The sequence below is a fragment of the Stegodyphus dumicola genome, chromosome 5 (assembly GCF_044657685.1).
Source record: "Stegodyphus dumicola isolate Sdum_Otavi_A_Nest chromosome 5, ASM4465768v1".
Lineage (NCBI taxonomy): Eukaryota > Metazoa > Arthropoda > Arachnida > Araneae > Eresidae > Stegodyphus > Stegodyphus dumicola.
In genome coordinates this window covers 132,284,069-132,299,936 of record NC_140772.1, presented here as the reverse complement: position 1 = coordinate 132,299,936, position 15,868 = coordinate 132,284,069, and the positions used below count along the sequence as shown (strand labels likewise).

Sequence of the window (15,868 nt, the reverse complement as noted above, 5' to 3'; positions counted from 1 at the left end):
CAAAATTTCACTTAATACTCACATGCATGAATGACGTAATGGGCTGGAGCCACTCGGGTTGGAATCATAAACAGTGGCTCAGAGTCATGGGATTATCTTCAGAAATCATGTGAAATCTCGCCTACAAAAATCTTACTCTCCCATCTTGGGTAGTAGTAGGTATAGGCTCAGTAAACAGTCATCCACTTACATATTAAATGGCGAAGCGGTGTTAAGCAACATGGGACTGAGTAGCAGTGAGTTCATCTGGATCCACGAAGTTCATCTGAGATCTCGAAGACCTTTTTATAAGAAAGGAGGAAAATTGACCTTACATAAGTGCATCCTTATATAAGTTCAATTTTTGTTTTCATTACTGACTAATTAATTAAGCAAAGGATCAAATAAATCTTCGGCACCTTATGCAAATTCACTTTACTGGACTTTATCATCTATAAACACAGCTTCGAAATTCTAGATCACAAGGGCTCTGTTAAAAGAATCAAGCAAGCCAACTAGATATCTAGTTTGCCTTGAATCAAGATGGTTTGATAAGGAGTACATCATAACAGGGCCGTTCCTAGGCCATTAGATGCCCGAGTACTTTCGAGATTGCCGCCCCCCCCCCCAAATTTAAAACAAAATGCTCAATGATTAATAAAATTTATATTTCATATTCACTAAGTACTTACATATGACAAATTGTATAACAAGTACTGACATATGAGAAGTATTTACAATGAATTTGAAATATTTAGTTATCGTGAAAGTCCGGCCGCCCCTGATTTTCGAAGCCCGCTTACTTTTACGCTCTCCACCCTCACTAGGAATGGCCCTGCATCATAAACATACTTGCACACCTGTGCAAATCGTGGTTGTTTGATAATCCTTGTTACCTAAAGAAACCTTGTTAGAAATGCGCCTGCCTTGAAGACGAACGTCCCTGATGAGTATCATTTACTAACTTCAGAAAAGCACTCTTCATAAAAGTGCATCCTTATGTAAGTTCAATTTTTGTTTTCATTACTGACTAACAGTGGAGTAGCTAGGGTGGGGCAAGGGAGGACATCTATCCCCGGGCGCAGAATTCAGGGGGCGCGAAATTGATGTTACAAAATTTTAGAATGAAATGTTTTCCGTTCTTGACACAGAGAAAGGGCGCAAAATCTTCAGTTGTCCCCGGGCGCCGAAAACCCTAGCTAAGCCTCTGCTGACTAATTAATTAAGCAAAGGATCAAATAAATCTTCGGCACCTTTATGCAAATTCATTTCACTGGACTTTGTATAAATGTACCCTTTGAGAAATGTGTGACAAGCGTTTCCGTAGAAAGATCTTGTTTTTCACAAAAGTGCCGAAAATTAATTCCATCCCCTGCATCATTAATTAATTCATCTGCAATGCCAATGAAAACCCCATTCGCATATTAAATTTTATCTTATCTCTTTACATTTTATATAATTTTAATTATTTAATTACTTTAATCTTTAATTATTTCAATAAATAATAATTATCTAATAATTTACAATTAAATTATAATTAATTAATTATATAATAATTATTGATTAAATAACAATTTATAATTAATTTGATAATAATTAACTCTTTAATTTTAAAATTATTAATGAGTTTAATAGTCATTTTATTTATTTATTTACTCTTGTTCCTCTTTGCTGACAATCTTCCATAGGACTCCGGTACTTCTAATCTTAGAAATTAAGCCCTGAATTAAAGTTACGGTTAATAAAACTTAGCTGAATATTAAATACATGTATCAAATTTATTGAGAATAAAATTGAAGCTAACAGAATAATAATAATAAATTAAAAAATTTATTTACATGCATACAATTTTATGTTAAATATACAGAAAATTTTCATACGAGAATACAAGAATAAAGAATTGTTTTATTAAAGAATCTGGAAATAACTATAGCTTTTTCTTTAAAATTCAATAACTTTTAAAATTATAGTGATATTTATAAAAACATAACCAAAATAATTTGATTAAACATTCCTTTTACATATTAGGTCAACTAATATAACTCATGAAATGTTTCTGGTATAGAAAAAAGGATCCTTCTAAAAAATTTTTCTTTACATATATATATAACTATAAATGTATCAGTTCATATTTTCTATAATTATGTTTTATGAAAATATTCTTAAACTATTGAAAAGAATGAAATTTCCTTCGTTTTCAAATGATTATGAGATGGATTTTAATGTAATGCTGATAAAGAAGACATTTTTAACATTAAAACGGAAAAATCTAAAATAGCTAAAACTTACACACCTTGGATAAAAATTTGCGAGGGAAAAATTATAAATATTAATGAAAATAAAATTTTCATAGCACATAATTTTAGCATTTTAGTAAAAAATTATAAAAATTGCATCATTATACTTTACATACAGCCACTTTACTGAGATATTTATTTCAATATTAAATATATAAATTTCATGTTTCATTTCCTATTTATCTATTTTACTATCTTCTAATTTAACGTATTTTGTTTCAAATCTCAGATAATGCATTAATTCCAGATTCAGCAGCAATTACTTTCACAAAACATATATGAAATTAACAAGATGCTATTAATTTTGCATGAAGGCTTTTCCATATAAAATTAACTTCTCAGATTTTCTACATTTATATAGTTCTATATAAAAAGAGCATCCATTTTGAAACCTAATATGACCAATATGAAGTAATAATACATAAGTTATAATTTTAATAGTCACAGCATACTGAGATATTACATTTGGCCACAGCCTGCATACCCAGTAATGCAATTATTACCATAGTCTTCATATCCAATGATGCAATCATTTTGCTTATCATATGATAAGCTTGCTTTAAATTGATTTCATTAAAGGGTCCAATAGAATACCTCCCATAGCTTTTCAGTTTATTGGCATCTAACTTTATGGCACTAAGCACAGCAACTGGAAAATTGGTCACAAGATTTGTGGCTTAATTGTCTGATTTTCCGAGATTTATTCCAAAGAGGAATGTCAGTCAAAATAAACTGGAACTGGGTTTGCTTGATGCAGCCACTTGCCCTGAAGATGGTTAGCTTGGCTGTTCACAGCTTAATGACACTAAAATGAAGCTTGCCGCAGGGTGGTGAATTTTACTGCATAACTAAGCAAATAGCTCCTTCACATTTACAAGTCTGCTGCTTCTGCACACCTAATCAGCTGGAAGGGATAAAAATTATAAACATAAATAATTACAAAATCAATTCACAATAAATTTTATATTTTAGTTAATTTATTTATTGAATAAAATAAATGTTAAAGTAATTAAAAAGCAGCACTGAATTAAAATATTAGTAATACTCATAGTGTAACAACACTGATACTGCAAATGATAAATTAAACGAGTATTGGGCAGAGTCGTAGCTAGGGTTTTCAGCGCCCAGGGACAACTGAAGATTTCGTGCCCCCTACTGCTCGCCAAGGATGGAAAACATTTAATTCTAAAATGTCGTAACATCAGTTTGGCGCCCCTTGGATTCTGCACCAGGGGACAGATGCCCCCCTCTAGCTACGCCCATGGTATTGGGACTTTAAAGCATTAGAAATGAGTGAGTGTTGCATACAAAGGTTAGCATTTTGGATGCATAAATTCATGTCACACATAGAGAAAATTATGAAAACTTCCATGCAGCTAGTCTATTTGGCAGGATACAGAAGTAATAAACATGTTTAATAATGAAACATAACTGAATAAAAATATTCATAATTAATGAGGGGAAATTTATAGTTTTGTTACTTTTTATTTCAGTTAATATTTCTATTGTGAAAACTATCTGACTTAATACACTGTTCACTTTCTCTTTGCCAGTATTAAACATTAATTCTGAATTATAATAAATTTTCTAGCTGCTCTGTTATTCATTCACAATGGTAATGGCTTGAGTTAATTTCTTCTGTGTTTATTTCATTTATAACCTCCCAAAGTTTTCAACTACATTTTATCCTATAGTTCCAATCTGAGGTAATGTGGTGCAAATATCCAGTGTTAAACTGTCATAATAATAGTACTATAGACAACTGAAGTTAACAAGCACATATTGTAAAGCTTCAATCATATGCAGAAGTGATTTATATGCAAGTATATCTATATCATTTGGCCAATTTGAATTCAACAAAATAATCTAATTTTCATAACTTTCTCAATTTTCAGTGTCTGCAGATAATCAAAACCATTATTAAAGAGGGACTACTGCACATTATTGTTAAGAAATATATCACATTTACATTCTTCAGCTTTATTAGTTTTTAACTTTAACAAATTAATATTTAAGTACTAAAGATTAAATATAACACAGTTATAGCTCTGAAGCTATGTGACAGATGCAACGAGTGAAAGCTCTGAAGTCAGATCCCAATTAGTTTGGGTCGTATTTATTTTGCATATAAAACAATACATGTGAATTCTAGTTAAATAGAACCAATGACTAAAAAGCACTTGTTTTAAAAATACATAATAAAAAATGTAGTTTTCCTATTACGTATCGATACAAAATAGCATATTAAAGTAAATTCATAGCTGCCCGGATTGTATAGTGGTTAGGGAAGCCTGAGTACAATACCGAGGGACCCGGGTTCGAATAACGGACAAGGCATGGACGTAAATTGTTTGTCCCTTCATAAGAGGCAAAGGTGGGATGCCTATTAGGTGCCTCCATAATAAAGAGACCACCATATCTGGCCTTGGGCGTGGCCAATGCAGGCATAGGCAAGCGCCCGCCATTGGAAAAAAAAAGTACATGTGCAAGAAATGAAGTTATTCTGATGCTAATGGTTTCATAAAATTAATCATTCTTTTCTGATAACTCAATTCATAATTATAATGTGGGGAAGAAAGGAGAAATATAGAATATCAAATCCCATTTACTTTCCTGAACCAAAGTATGAAAGTAACAGCACAGTGTATAAAAATGTTGAACAACTGCATCGTCTGTTAACACAATTATAACTGAAGTACTGTTTTGAAGAAGAGTATGGAGTTTTAGCGCAATTAGCATATACTTTGATGCTTCTTATTTCATTAAAGCTAATTCTTATAGATAGGCATAGTAATGTTTTGTTCATCAGCATTTTATGAATTATTGACAATTTCAAAACAAGTATAAATATGCAAAATAAAATAAGGAGCTGTATGACTTCAAGCTCATATAAATTGGAATACCTTATGTTGGAGCATTGCTGAACTCATACTTAAAACAGAATAAAATGATAAATGATAAAAAACACTACTATATATGCACTCTATGTTACTTTCCTGTTAAAGCAGACAGAGTCTGGATATATTTAAAAGTTACAAGTTACAAATTTGGCGATTCAATCAGCTTATTTTGTTATGGTGTCTTTATTAAACAATAATGAAATGTCACCTATGGATATTCTAATATACAGGGTGATTATAATTAAAGTTTAAGTTTCAAAACACTATAAAAAAAGAACCACTCATGAAAATGACGTCAAATTTGAAAGGAATGTTATTGAAGAAGGCGGAAAGAGTATGGCAGAAGAAAAAATTTAGTTTCAAAAGTTAGCAAGAGATGGCGCTGCAAGCGGAAGAAGACGTAAATTAAAATGTTAATTAAATTTCAGTGTTATAAAGCCGTCAGATACCAGGCTGTTCCTCATTTTGCGTCTCAGACGTTCGCCATGGGTGTTTCACTGCAGGACCGCGCTCTGCTGGTAAAGCTGTATTACAAGAATGATGATTGTGCAAGAGTAGCTCTGCAAAAATTCAGGACACTGAAGGGTATAAAAGAAGGCATTGGTCCAATGAGTGTCGTAGGTCTAAAGAAAATGATGCAAAAATTCGAAACGACAGGTTCGCTTGATGTGCAGTCTGGTAGAGGGAGAAAACGAGTGCATTCGACGGTAGTTGAAGAAGTGGCCCCAGCATTACAGGAGGGGTCGGCCGGTGGTGTGCAACCGTGCAGTGCACGAGGAATTGCCCGAACATTGGACAGGCCTACGAGCACGGTGCTGAAAATTGTACGAAACATCCTGCAATGCTATCCGTACAAAATTGGCTATGTGCAGGAGTTGCTTCCGTCTGACCTGACAGCTAGGGAGACGCTCGCATGGAAGTGGATAATGAATGGCCGTGGAAAATTTTGTGGACAGATGAAGCCCATTTTTATCTGACATGATACGTGAATACCCAGAATTGTCGAATACGGGCAACAGAAAATCCATTGGCAACACACCCCGTACCACTTCATTCTGAAAAGGTCGTGGTATGGTATGGCTTTATGGCATCATTCATCCTACAACCATATTTTTTCGAGCAGACGGGTGCTTCCGGTCCTGTTATCGCAACCGTCAGTGGTCAGAGGTATGCGTCTCTTTTGTGCAACCACGTGATTCCAGCTCTGCAACAGCATGGATGTGTGTATGAAATCATTTTTATGCAAGATGGCGCTCCTCCGCACATTGCACATCCCGTGAAGCAGCTGCTGAGGCGCCATTTCGGAAATGCTCGAATTATCAGCCGTCATTTCCCTACAGCCTGGCCATCCCGATCGCCTGATCTTACTCCGTGTGATTTCTGGCTGTGGGGATATCTGAAGGATGTTGTGTTCCGTGCTCCAATTGCAAATTAGCGGAATTAAAGGCACGCATTTCACAACACATTCTGAACATCACCCCGGAGACACTGCGATCCGTTGTGGAACATGCTGTTTGTCGCTTTCAACTTGTTGCACACAATGGTGGACACCATATTGAACATGTTTTGCGCCAGTCTCGCGACAGTTCCGAACTTCTTTGATGAATGGTTCTTATGCGGTACGTCGCCGCAAAACTCTTGAAACCGATTTGTCCCTTTCGATGTGATATGTACAGTCATGCAAATAAAATTATTCAACAATTCTAATTTGTCAATACGTTTTAATGTGTAACTTCCACCTTAGCCGTTGTTTTACGAATCATTTCTCGTCGTGATTCTGCTGCTTACAGCGCCATCTGTGGCTAACTTTCGAAACTAATTTTTTTCTTCTGCCATACGCTTTCCGCCTTCTTCAATAACATTCCTTTCAAATTTCACATCATTTTCATCAGTGGTTCTTTTTTTTATAGCGTTTTTAAACTTAAACTTTAATTATAATCACCCTGTATTTTAAGAACATTAGGCTTAAATAAAAAGTTAAACTTTACCTTTCTGGATTTTGGAAAGCCTAACAGATTTCAGTTCACAAAAGTCCCATTTATTGCTATTACAAAGCTTTCATTTTCATCGAGCAAAAGCTTTCATTGAAGGGCAGTTCAACCTGAAAAAAGAAATTAAATCACCATTTAAAATTTCATGATCAGGGTAACAATATAAAGGTTTAGCACTCGGCTTATAAATAATCCTGCTCTTTCAGAAAAATTTAATTGCCATGACAATAGATTTAAGTTGGTAATTTATTTCAATAAAAAAATGTTATGCACTTTCCAGGAAAAACATGAGCACACGTAAAGTATTTACCATATAACATATTCCTCAAAGTATAGAACAATGGCTTCAAATCACATTAATTAGAAAGTTTGATTTCATTTCTACTTTAACCAGGTTGCCTTCATGGCCATATGACATACAATATATTCTTTAAAATAAAGACTAATGTAACAGATTCAAATAACAAATCTAAAAGTTTTGCCCCATAAGTGAAAACATAACTTTGTGAAATAAATCTTGCATCCAATTTAAAGCCATGAGAACTGATGTTTGAGAAATACTAAAGAAGGTTTATTTATATTTTTGATGCATTAGACATGAACCTGATTTAATCAAAAAAACTTTAATATGGGGGATAGGTTGGAATAGCTTTAACTTCTTTGATAAGCATTTTTAGAACAAAATGTTTTAATGACAAGTAAATTTCCATCATTTGCAAATCATTATATTATTAGAAAATACATTTTAACGAGATACTAACAACTATGACATTTTATGCATAAAAAGAGTAAAAATTAAGCCAGTTATCATTTGGCTTTGTGGTGTCATCGAAGCTTTGCTTCTTCTCCCAGCATAAATTCTTTGGTGGTACACTACTATACTGTCAACAATATTATTTTCATATTAGTTCCACAACAGTAAATTAACTTGTTCCAGTTCAGAGTTTGAATGCGTCTGAAATGTTTTGTGCACAGTTTGAATTTAAGAAAAATCTCTTTGCTTCAGACTTATATTTTCAGCTTAATATTCTAATGATTTACTGTTTTTGAAATCGTATACTACAGCTATCCATTTGACTTTGAAGGGAAGATTAATAATTTTTATCTTCTTATATCCTACTCATACATCTTTCTTTCTGAGTAGCTATGTGCAGAGTTAAAAAATGTATAGACATATAAAAATAATAAGGATAGCTTAATTATTTTTATTGAGAAAAATTAAATGTGCATAGCTATATATGTAATAATACATAATTAAATTAGTCCAAATGATATTTAATGCATCTCCTTATCTATTTTAATATTTTCATTTAATATGTATTTAAATACACTAATCATTTTATCATTAGAATTCTAGTAAAAGTAAGAAAAAAGCTATAATAAATTAAATGCTGTTGTTGGTTTCATTTTAACTTTGCCCAGTTCGTCTTCATGGCCATGGCAATATGTATAACATATATAATACCTAAAAAAGCTGAACTTTTTGTTATGTTAATAATAATAATTTGCTGCATTGAAAAATTACATACTATAAGTAACTGTTCTCTTACTGTAATGTTCGAAAAATAAAAACAGAAAATTTCCCTTTTCCTCCTTCCAAACTTTATTTTTTAACTCCCAAAACCCCATAAACGTTTTGCGAAAATATGAACTAATAATGATTTGCGATTTTCAAACTTTATTTTCTCTTACCGTAATGTTCGAAAAGTAAACAGAAAATTTCCCTTTTCCTCCTTCAGGAAAATTCCCTGTGTGGGTTGCAACAATTATCAGGGTTACCATATTCTGGCGCACATACGCTTACTTCCGATGTAAACAAATCCGAAATTTCGCCAAGCGCCGGTTATCTGAAAACTGCCGAAAAAATTTTAATTTAATATCTTCATAATTTTAGTATTTTTTACCATTTTACCCTTAAGACTAATTAAACTATAAAAGAGCATTTATGATTATAATTTTATTAAAAAATACAGTTTATTAAATCAACAGGTTGAAGAACAGCAAAGTTACTTCAATAAATTCCATGAAATAAAATTTTAAAGTAACATAGCAAATTTCTATGAGAGTCCTGCTTTACAAGCACATCTTATAGCTTCCAGAAAAAGGTTTTCCTTGAATTAGAAATTATAAAAATAGTGGCAAAGTGCCATATATCGCTAGTTTCTATTCCGTTCCGAATTTGCATTATTATGGGAACCATTTAAGACACTTTCATTTTTATGCCCGAGATGCTTATAATGATGATTTTTGCCAAGAAGAATGATACAGTTATAAGTGAAGATTTTTTTTTTTTAAATTGTACACACATGTTCATGCTTATAAAGTGTGCAACTCTTGCAAATTAAAAATCAAGTTTCTTTCAACACTGCTTAAAGAGCATAGAACAGTTTCTGGCTCTAGTGTAGAATTTGGTGCCCTCCGATTAGCAACAAATTTTCTTCAATTTTGGCGATGAAACCCAATTTCTGTTTACCATGATTGTTTTAACGTTGATTGATTTAGCATCCTGATTTTTGTAAATGAAAATAGATCAATGTGTACATGGACAAAGCTAAGGCAGTGCACAATGCCTAGTTTGTGCAATTCTCCAATATTCTCTTAAGTGAAAATAGAGCGATGTGTACATGGACACCAGGTTTGTGCAATTCTTCGACTTCTTATTTTGGTTTTGTGTATGTTGCGACCATCTTAAAATTGTGCCTTCCTGGCACCGATCTTAGCATCAAAAAGGAATCGCAAAAAGAAAAAAAAAAGGGGGGGCAACCAATTCTCACTTCTATCTAGTTTCTGAATATATATATACTATATTTTGAGTTTCTTACCTGCATAGAAATACCACAATACAGATTTATTTTTTCAAATGTCTTCTTAGGTACTTTACACACATGGAACTGCTCTACTTGATATGTTCAGGATTTGAAAGAATTTTATCTTACAAGACCTCATTTCCCTTTATCACTATAATATGTAATAACTGTATACTGCTTTAGAATGTTATACACTCGAGACATTTGATAATGCAGCTGGATAGTCATACTGAGAATATTTCCTCATAATAGATTTAATTAGATGAAAAATATGTAAAAAAATGGACCTGTCTAATTTGACTGCAGGTCTTTAGTATTTTAACACAAAAAAGAAATCACCTAATATATTATTTCATTACAGGTACAAGAAAGGCATTTCTATCATTAATTCAATAGCTTTGATTGTTAAACTCTGAAATATTTTCAGCACAAAGAAGATACAAGTTACAGTACACATATAGGATGAAGCATTTAGTCCTGCTCCAGAATTGCATCTCAGAAGTATGTCAAATTGGTAACAATCGTATGTTCACTACAGTGCATTTAACTAGCTAACAGATGTAGCACTGAATATGAGCGATACGAAAATCTGTGAAAAGTTATATCAAGGGTCAAAAATTCAAATTTCCGAAAAGGTGGAAGAAACACAACACACATCATGGCATATTCTGAACAAAACAACAATTCCAGCTTCTTCAATCAAGGTCGGTATAAGCAGTTTTAGACTCTTTAAGATAGGATAGATAAGCAAATGTAGCTTCAAGTCAGCATTAGTTAAAAATGCAATTGAGGTAAAAACTTGCATAAATATAGTTTTTTGCTTTTTAAAAAAAATAATTAGATTATGATTTATTAGTATCAAATGACAATTCAAAAAACCTCTCCACAGCATCAGCAACACCCAATTTACCTTCAAATCTAAAATTCTGCCACTGAATGGCTCTTATTAAGAAGAATTCTCCCATCAATTAATACTGACAACTGTTGTGATTCAAACTGACCTGACCGCAAAAAATCAGATTTCTTTGCTGTGTACACAAATCTTTACTACACTGATAAATAAAATTTTGATACTAATTTAACATCTCCTCAAAAGAGCTTCTTTTCTGCTTAGATAAACAAATATTTTTTTGAATTATTCTGCTGTCCAAATGAATTCTTACATACATGACAGATTTCTCTCTTCTGTCGATATGCATATCTTAATAATTCTTTATTAAAAATTAACTTATCCATACTTTATGCACAAGTCTTGTCTCCTGTGTGAATAAGTGTATGACTGTTTAAACTACTCTTCTGATTAAATGACATCTTACATACTTCACACACATGACCATTCTCTCCTGTGTGAATATGTGCATGAGTGCATGGGTATAAATTACCCTTCAGACCAAATGACTTCTTACATACTTTACATGAGGCGTCTCTTGTGTGTGACTAAGCATATGCTTGTTTAAAATATCCTTTTGTTTAAATGATTTCTTACATACTTCACACACATGAGGTTTCTCTCCTGTGTGAATAAGCATATGACTGCTTATATGAGACTTCTGACTAAAGGACTTTCTACATACTTCACACACATGAGGTTTCTCTCTGGTGTGACTAAGCAAATGCTTGTTTAAATAATTTTTTTGGTTAAATGACTTACATACTTCCCACACGAGGTTTCTCTCTGGTGTGACTAAGCATATGCTTCTTTAAATAATTTTTCTGTTTAAATGACTTCTTACATACTTCACACACATGAGGTTTCTCTCCTGTGTGAATAAGCATGTGTCTACTACATTTAGACTTCTCACTAAAAGATTTCTCACATACTTCACACCCATGAGCTTTCTCTCCTGTATGAATAAGCATATGGGTGTTTAAAGCAGACTTCTGACTAAATGACTTCGTACATACTTCACAAATATGAGGTTTCTCTCCAGTATGAATAAGCATATGGGTATTTAAAGCAGACTTCTGACTAAATGACTTCGTACATACTTCACAAATATGAGGTTTCTCTCCAGTATGAATAAGCATATGGGTATTTAAAGCAGACTTCTGACTAAATGACTTCGTACATACTTCACAAACATGAGGTTTCTCTCCTGTGTGAATAAGCATATGGCTCTTTAAAGTAAACTTCCGACTAAAGGACTTCTTACATACTTCACACACATGAGGTTTTTCTCCTGTGTGAGTACGCATATGCGTGTTTAAATGCTCTTTCTGTTTAAACGACTTCTTACATACTTTACATGCATGAGGTTTCTCAACTGTGTGAATACGTGCATGAGCATTGAAATTAGCCTTCAGAGTAAATGACTTCTTACATACTTCACACACATGACGCTTCTCTCCTGTGTGAATAAGCATATGGCTGTTTAAATTACCCTTCTGGCGAAATGTCTTCTTACATATTTCACATATATGAGGTTTCTCTCCTGCGTGAATAACTGCATGAGTGTTTAACTTACTCTTCAGACTAAATGACTTCTTACATACTTCACACACATGAGGTTTCTCTCCTGTGTGAGTACGCATATGCATGTTTAAATGGTCTTTCCGTTTAAACGACTTCTTACATACTTTACATGCATGAGGTTTCTCAACTGTGTGAATACGTGCATGAGCATTTAAATTAGCCTTCAGACTAAATGACTTCTTACATACTTCACAAACATGAGCTTTCTCTCCTGTATGAATAAGCATATGGGTGTTTAAAGCAGACTTCCGACTAAGTGACTTCGTACAAACTTCACAAATATGAGGTTTCTCTCCAGTATGAATAAGCATATGGGTATTTAAAGCAGACTTCTGACTAAATGACTTCGTACATACTTCACAAACATGAGGTTTCTCTCCTGTATGAATAAGCATATGGGTGTTTAAAGAAGACTTCTGACTAAATGACTTCGTACATACTTCACAAACATGAGGTTTCTCTCCTGTGTGAATAAGCATGTGTCTACTACATTTAGACTTCTGACTAAAAGATTTCTCACATACTTCACACACATGAGCTTTCTCTCCTGTATGAATAAGCATATGGGTGTTTAAAGCAGACTTCTGACTAAATGACTTCGTACATACTTCACAAACATGAGGTTTCTCTCCAGTATGAATAAGCATATGGGTATTTAAAGCAGATTTCTGACTAAATGACTTCGTACATACTTCACAAACATGAGGTTTCTCTCCTGTGTGAATAAGCATATGGCTCTTTAAAGTAAACTTCCGACTAAAGGACTTCTTACATACTTCACACACATGAGGTTTTTCTCCTGTGTGAGTACGCATATGCGTGTTTAAATGCTCTTTCTGTTTAAACGACTTCTTACATACTTTACATGCATGAGGTTTCTCAACTGTGTGAATACGTGCATGAGCATTGAAATTAGCCTTCAGAGTAAATGACTTCTTACATACTTCACACACATGACGCTTCTCTCCTATGTGAATAAGCATATGGCTGTTTAAATTACCCTTCTGGCGAAATGTCTTCTTACATATTTCACATATATGAGGTTTCTCTCCTGCGTGAGTAAGCACATACATGTTTAAACTGAACTTTTGACTTAATGATTCACATACATGAGGTTCTTCTCCTGTGAGAATAAGCAGATGATTGTCTGAATTAGTCTTTTAACTAAATGTCTACATACCTCACATATAAGAGCTTTCTTTCCAATTTGAATTAATATATGCATCTTTTAAGTGGTTTTTCGACTAAATGACATCATACAAATTTCATACATACGAGGCTTTTGTTCAGCATGGATATGCACGTGCTGTTTTAAATATTACCTCTTCAACATGATTTGTTACTTTGTTACAAACCCTGAACCTAGAACATGCTCCTCCTAAAACAGGCAATTTGCACTATATTGATAAGTGTATTACATTCTTAATATAACTTGCTACATATCTCGTGAATTTCATCCTCTGAAGGAATGTAAAACTGGCTGCTAAACAGAAATTTCGGTAAAAGTAGTTTTAAGTTGGTTTATTCTAGCATTTCATGCCTGATGTAAATACGCATTTTTCTTCGTAAAAGGATAAACACAAATTATTTATGTGACGTATATGGTGCTTGCTATTAGGACACCTTAAGAATGCCTTCATTCACAATAATGTTTAATTGAAAATTTATTTCTTATAGTTCGCAAAAATAAGACTTCCTGCCCAATCACATAAACATGTTTAAACAGGAATTTGTAAAACTGTGTCACATATGGTATGTTACGACTACCTGAAATTTTTGTACAGTAGCTACCCAATGATTTATAGGTTAAAGAAGTTACATGATACGTTAGAAATTTAGTAACAACTCTTAAGCTTACACGGAAAAAAAGTAATCGGCTTTCAAGCTTTGAATACTTAACAGCATGAATTACAATTCAGCATGAAGTAAACTTTAATTGAAGAGTCACATCATAGTTTTAAAACAGCCACTTTCATTAAAAAAAAACTATAACTGCGGTAATTATTCAAATAATAAAATCAGTTTCAACGAAAACAAAACTTATCACGTCAGACAACAATTACAGCGGACTAACGTCTTAAAACTACAGCTGGAGCAAACCGCATGTATTCGTTACTGAGTAACGGGTACATCGGTTGACTCGAAGTACCGATTCGGTACTCACAAATTCATTTCGTTACTCGCATCTCTTCGTTACTCGCATCTGTCATACGATGCGGTTTGTTCGAGTACGAATGATGCGGTTTCTATGCGAATACGAATGATGCGGTTGCTGTTCGAATATGAATGATACGGTTGTGTCACTATGCACTCATATTTTTCATAGATAATTTTGAATTTTTTTGGGCATCGCGCAAACTCTTGTTTACATTATGTGTTTTAGTTGAAATACTATTTAGTTGTTGATATTTAAGAAAATGAGCAATTTTGATAGCGTGAAGCGTTATTTTGTATTTGCTTTTTACTATTGCTATTTATGTTTGTAATTTGAAAATTTAGATGATTCATCTTTTTTTTTTTTTTTTTTTCCTTGAGCGTGCCATAGTCAGATTTTATTGATTTTAAATATTTATATACTGCACTTAGGTATTGTTTATATAAGAATATGTAGGTTAATATAGGTTCTTTACTTCCTTGTATCCAATAAAATCGCAGCAATTATTGTAATCGAGAAAACTTTTGGGTATCATATTTTAACGAAAATATCTGTTTGTGACGATTACGGAATCCATGTGAATTATTTTTTGGGCTGACGCCTGTACGTACGAACACAATGAAAAACTCTCTCTCTCTCTCTCTCTCTTTTTTTTTTTTTTCAAAAAACTTATTGTTAAATGTAATCCCATTTACTCTAAGCTGATACTTATGACTAATGATTATGAGCCTAAGTTGATATTTGAAAGGGATTTTTTTCGTGATGTGTAAGTACGTATGTATGCATGTTGCACAACTCAAAAACGGTTAGTTATAGAACGTTGAAATTTTGTATATGGGTCCGTTATAACATCTAGATGTGCACCTCCCTTTTTATTGCAATCGGTAATACTACCAAACGTAAATATGTATATATATATCAAATAAATTATAATTAAATGTAAAGTACATATATATATGTCCTTATAATAAAATGTAAAGTACACACACATATATATATAAATGTAAAATAAAAGTCAAGTAAGGCGAAAATAAAAGCCTTGGCTTTTATTTTATTTAATTATCACTAAATAAGTTACTTGACTTTTATTTTCGCAATCATTGGTTGTAGTCAGGACTTAATTTTTAAAATTAGAAGTGCTGGAGCTCTATGGAAGGCCATCAGGAAAGATGAATAAATAAATAAATAAAAATAAAATAACTATTACAATAATAAAATAATTAGCAACTAGAATATTAAATTATTATTATTATAATTCAATAAAAA

The 15,868-nt window shown here is 32.8% G+C and overlaps 1 protein-coding gene across 3 annotated transcripts; it reads right to left on the bottom strand.

Moving 5' to 3' along the window:
* Window positions 1-1,841: 1,841 nt before the first annotated feature.
* On the bottom strand, window positions 1,842-14,541 carry LOC146997234 (uncharacterized). 3 transcript variants are annotated; one of them, XR_015041236.1, is made up of 3 exons: window positions 14,306-14,541; window positions 7,165-7,277; window positions 1,842-3,180 (listed from the first exon to the last, which is right to left on the bottom strand). XR_015041236.1 is itself a non-coding variant. In XM_085817078.1 (3 exons), the coding sequence occupies exon 1, from the start codon at window positions 13,518-13,520 to the stop codon at window positions 11,622-11,624; it is 1,899 nt and encodes a 632-aa protein (XP_085673204.1). In that variant the 5' UTR covers window positions 13,521-13,534; the 3' UTR covers window positions 1,842-3,180; window positions 7,165-7,277; window positions 9,990-11,621. The 3 variants fall into 3 exon arrangements, 1 of the variants encoding a protein (XP_085673204.1); XR_015041235.1 differs by lacking the exon at window positions 14,306-14,541 and adding an exon at window positions 8,860-9,979; XM_085817078.1 differs by lacking the exon at window positions 14,306-14,541 and adding an exon at window positions 9,990-13,534.
* Between the last annotated feature and the right edge of the window lie 1,327 nt (window positions 14,542-15,868).

Excerpts from the sequence above, each read along its gene's own strand:
- LOC146997234 (XM_085817078.1), bottom strand. The coding sequence starts at position 13,520 with ATGTATGTGCTTACTCACGCAGGAGAGAAACCTCATATATGTGAAATA.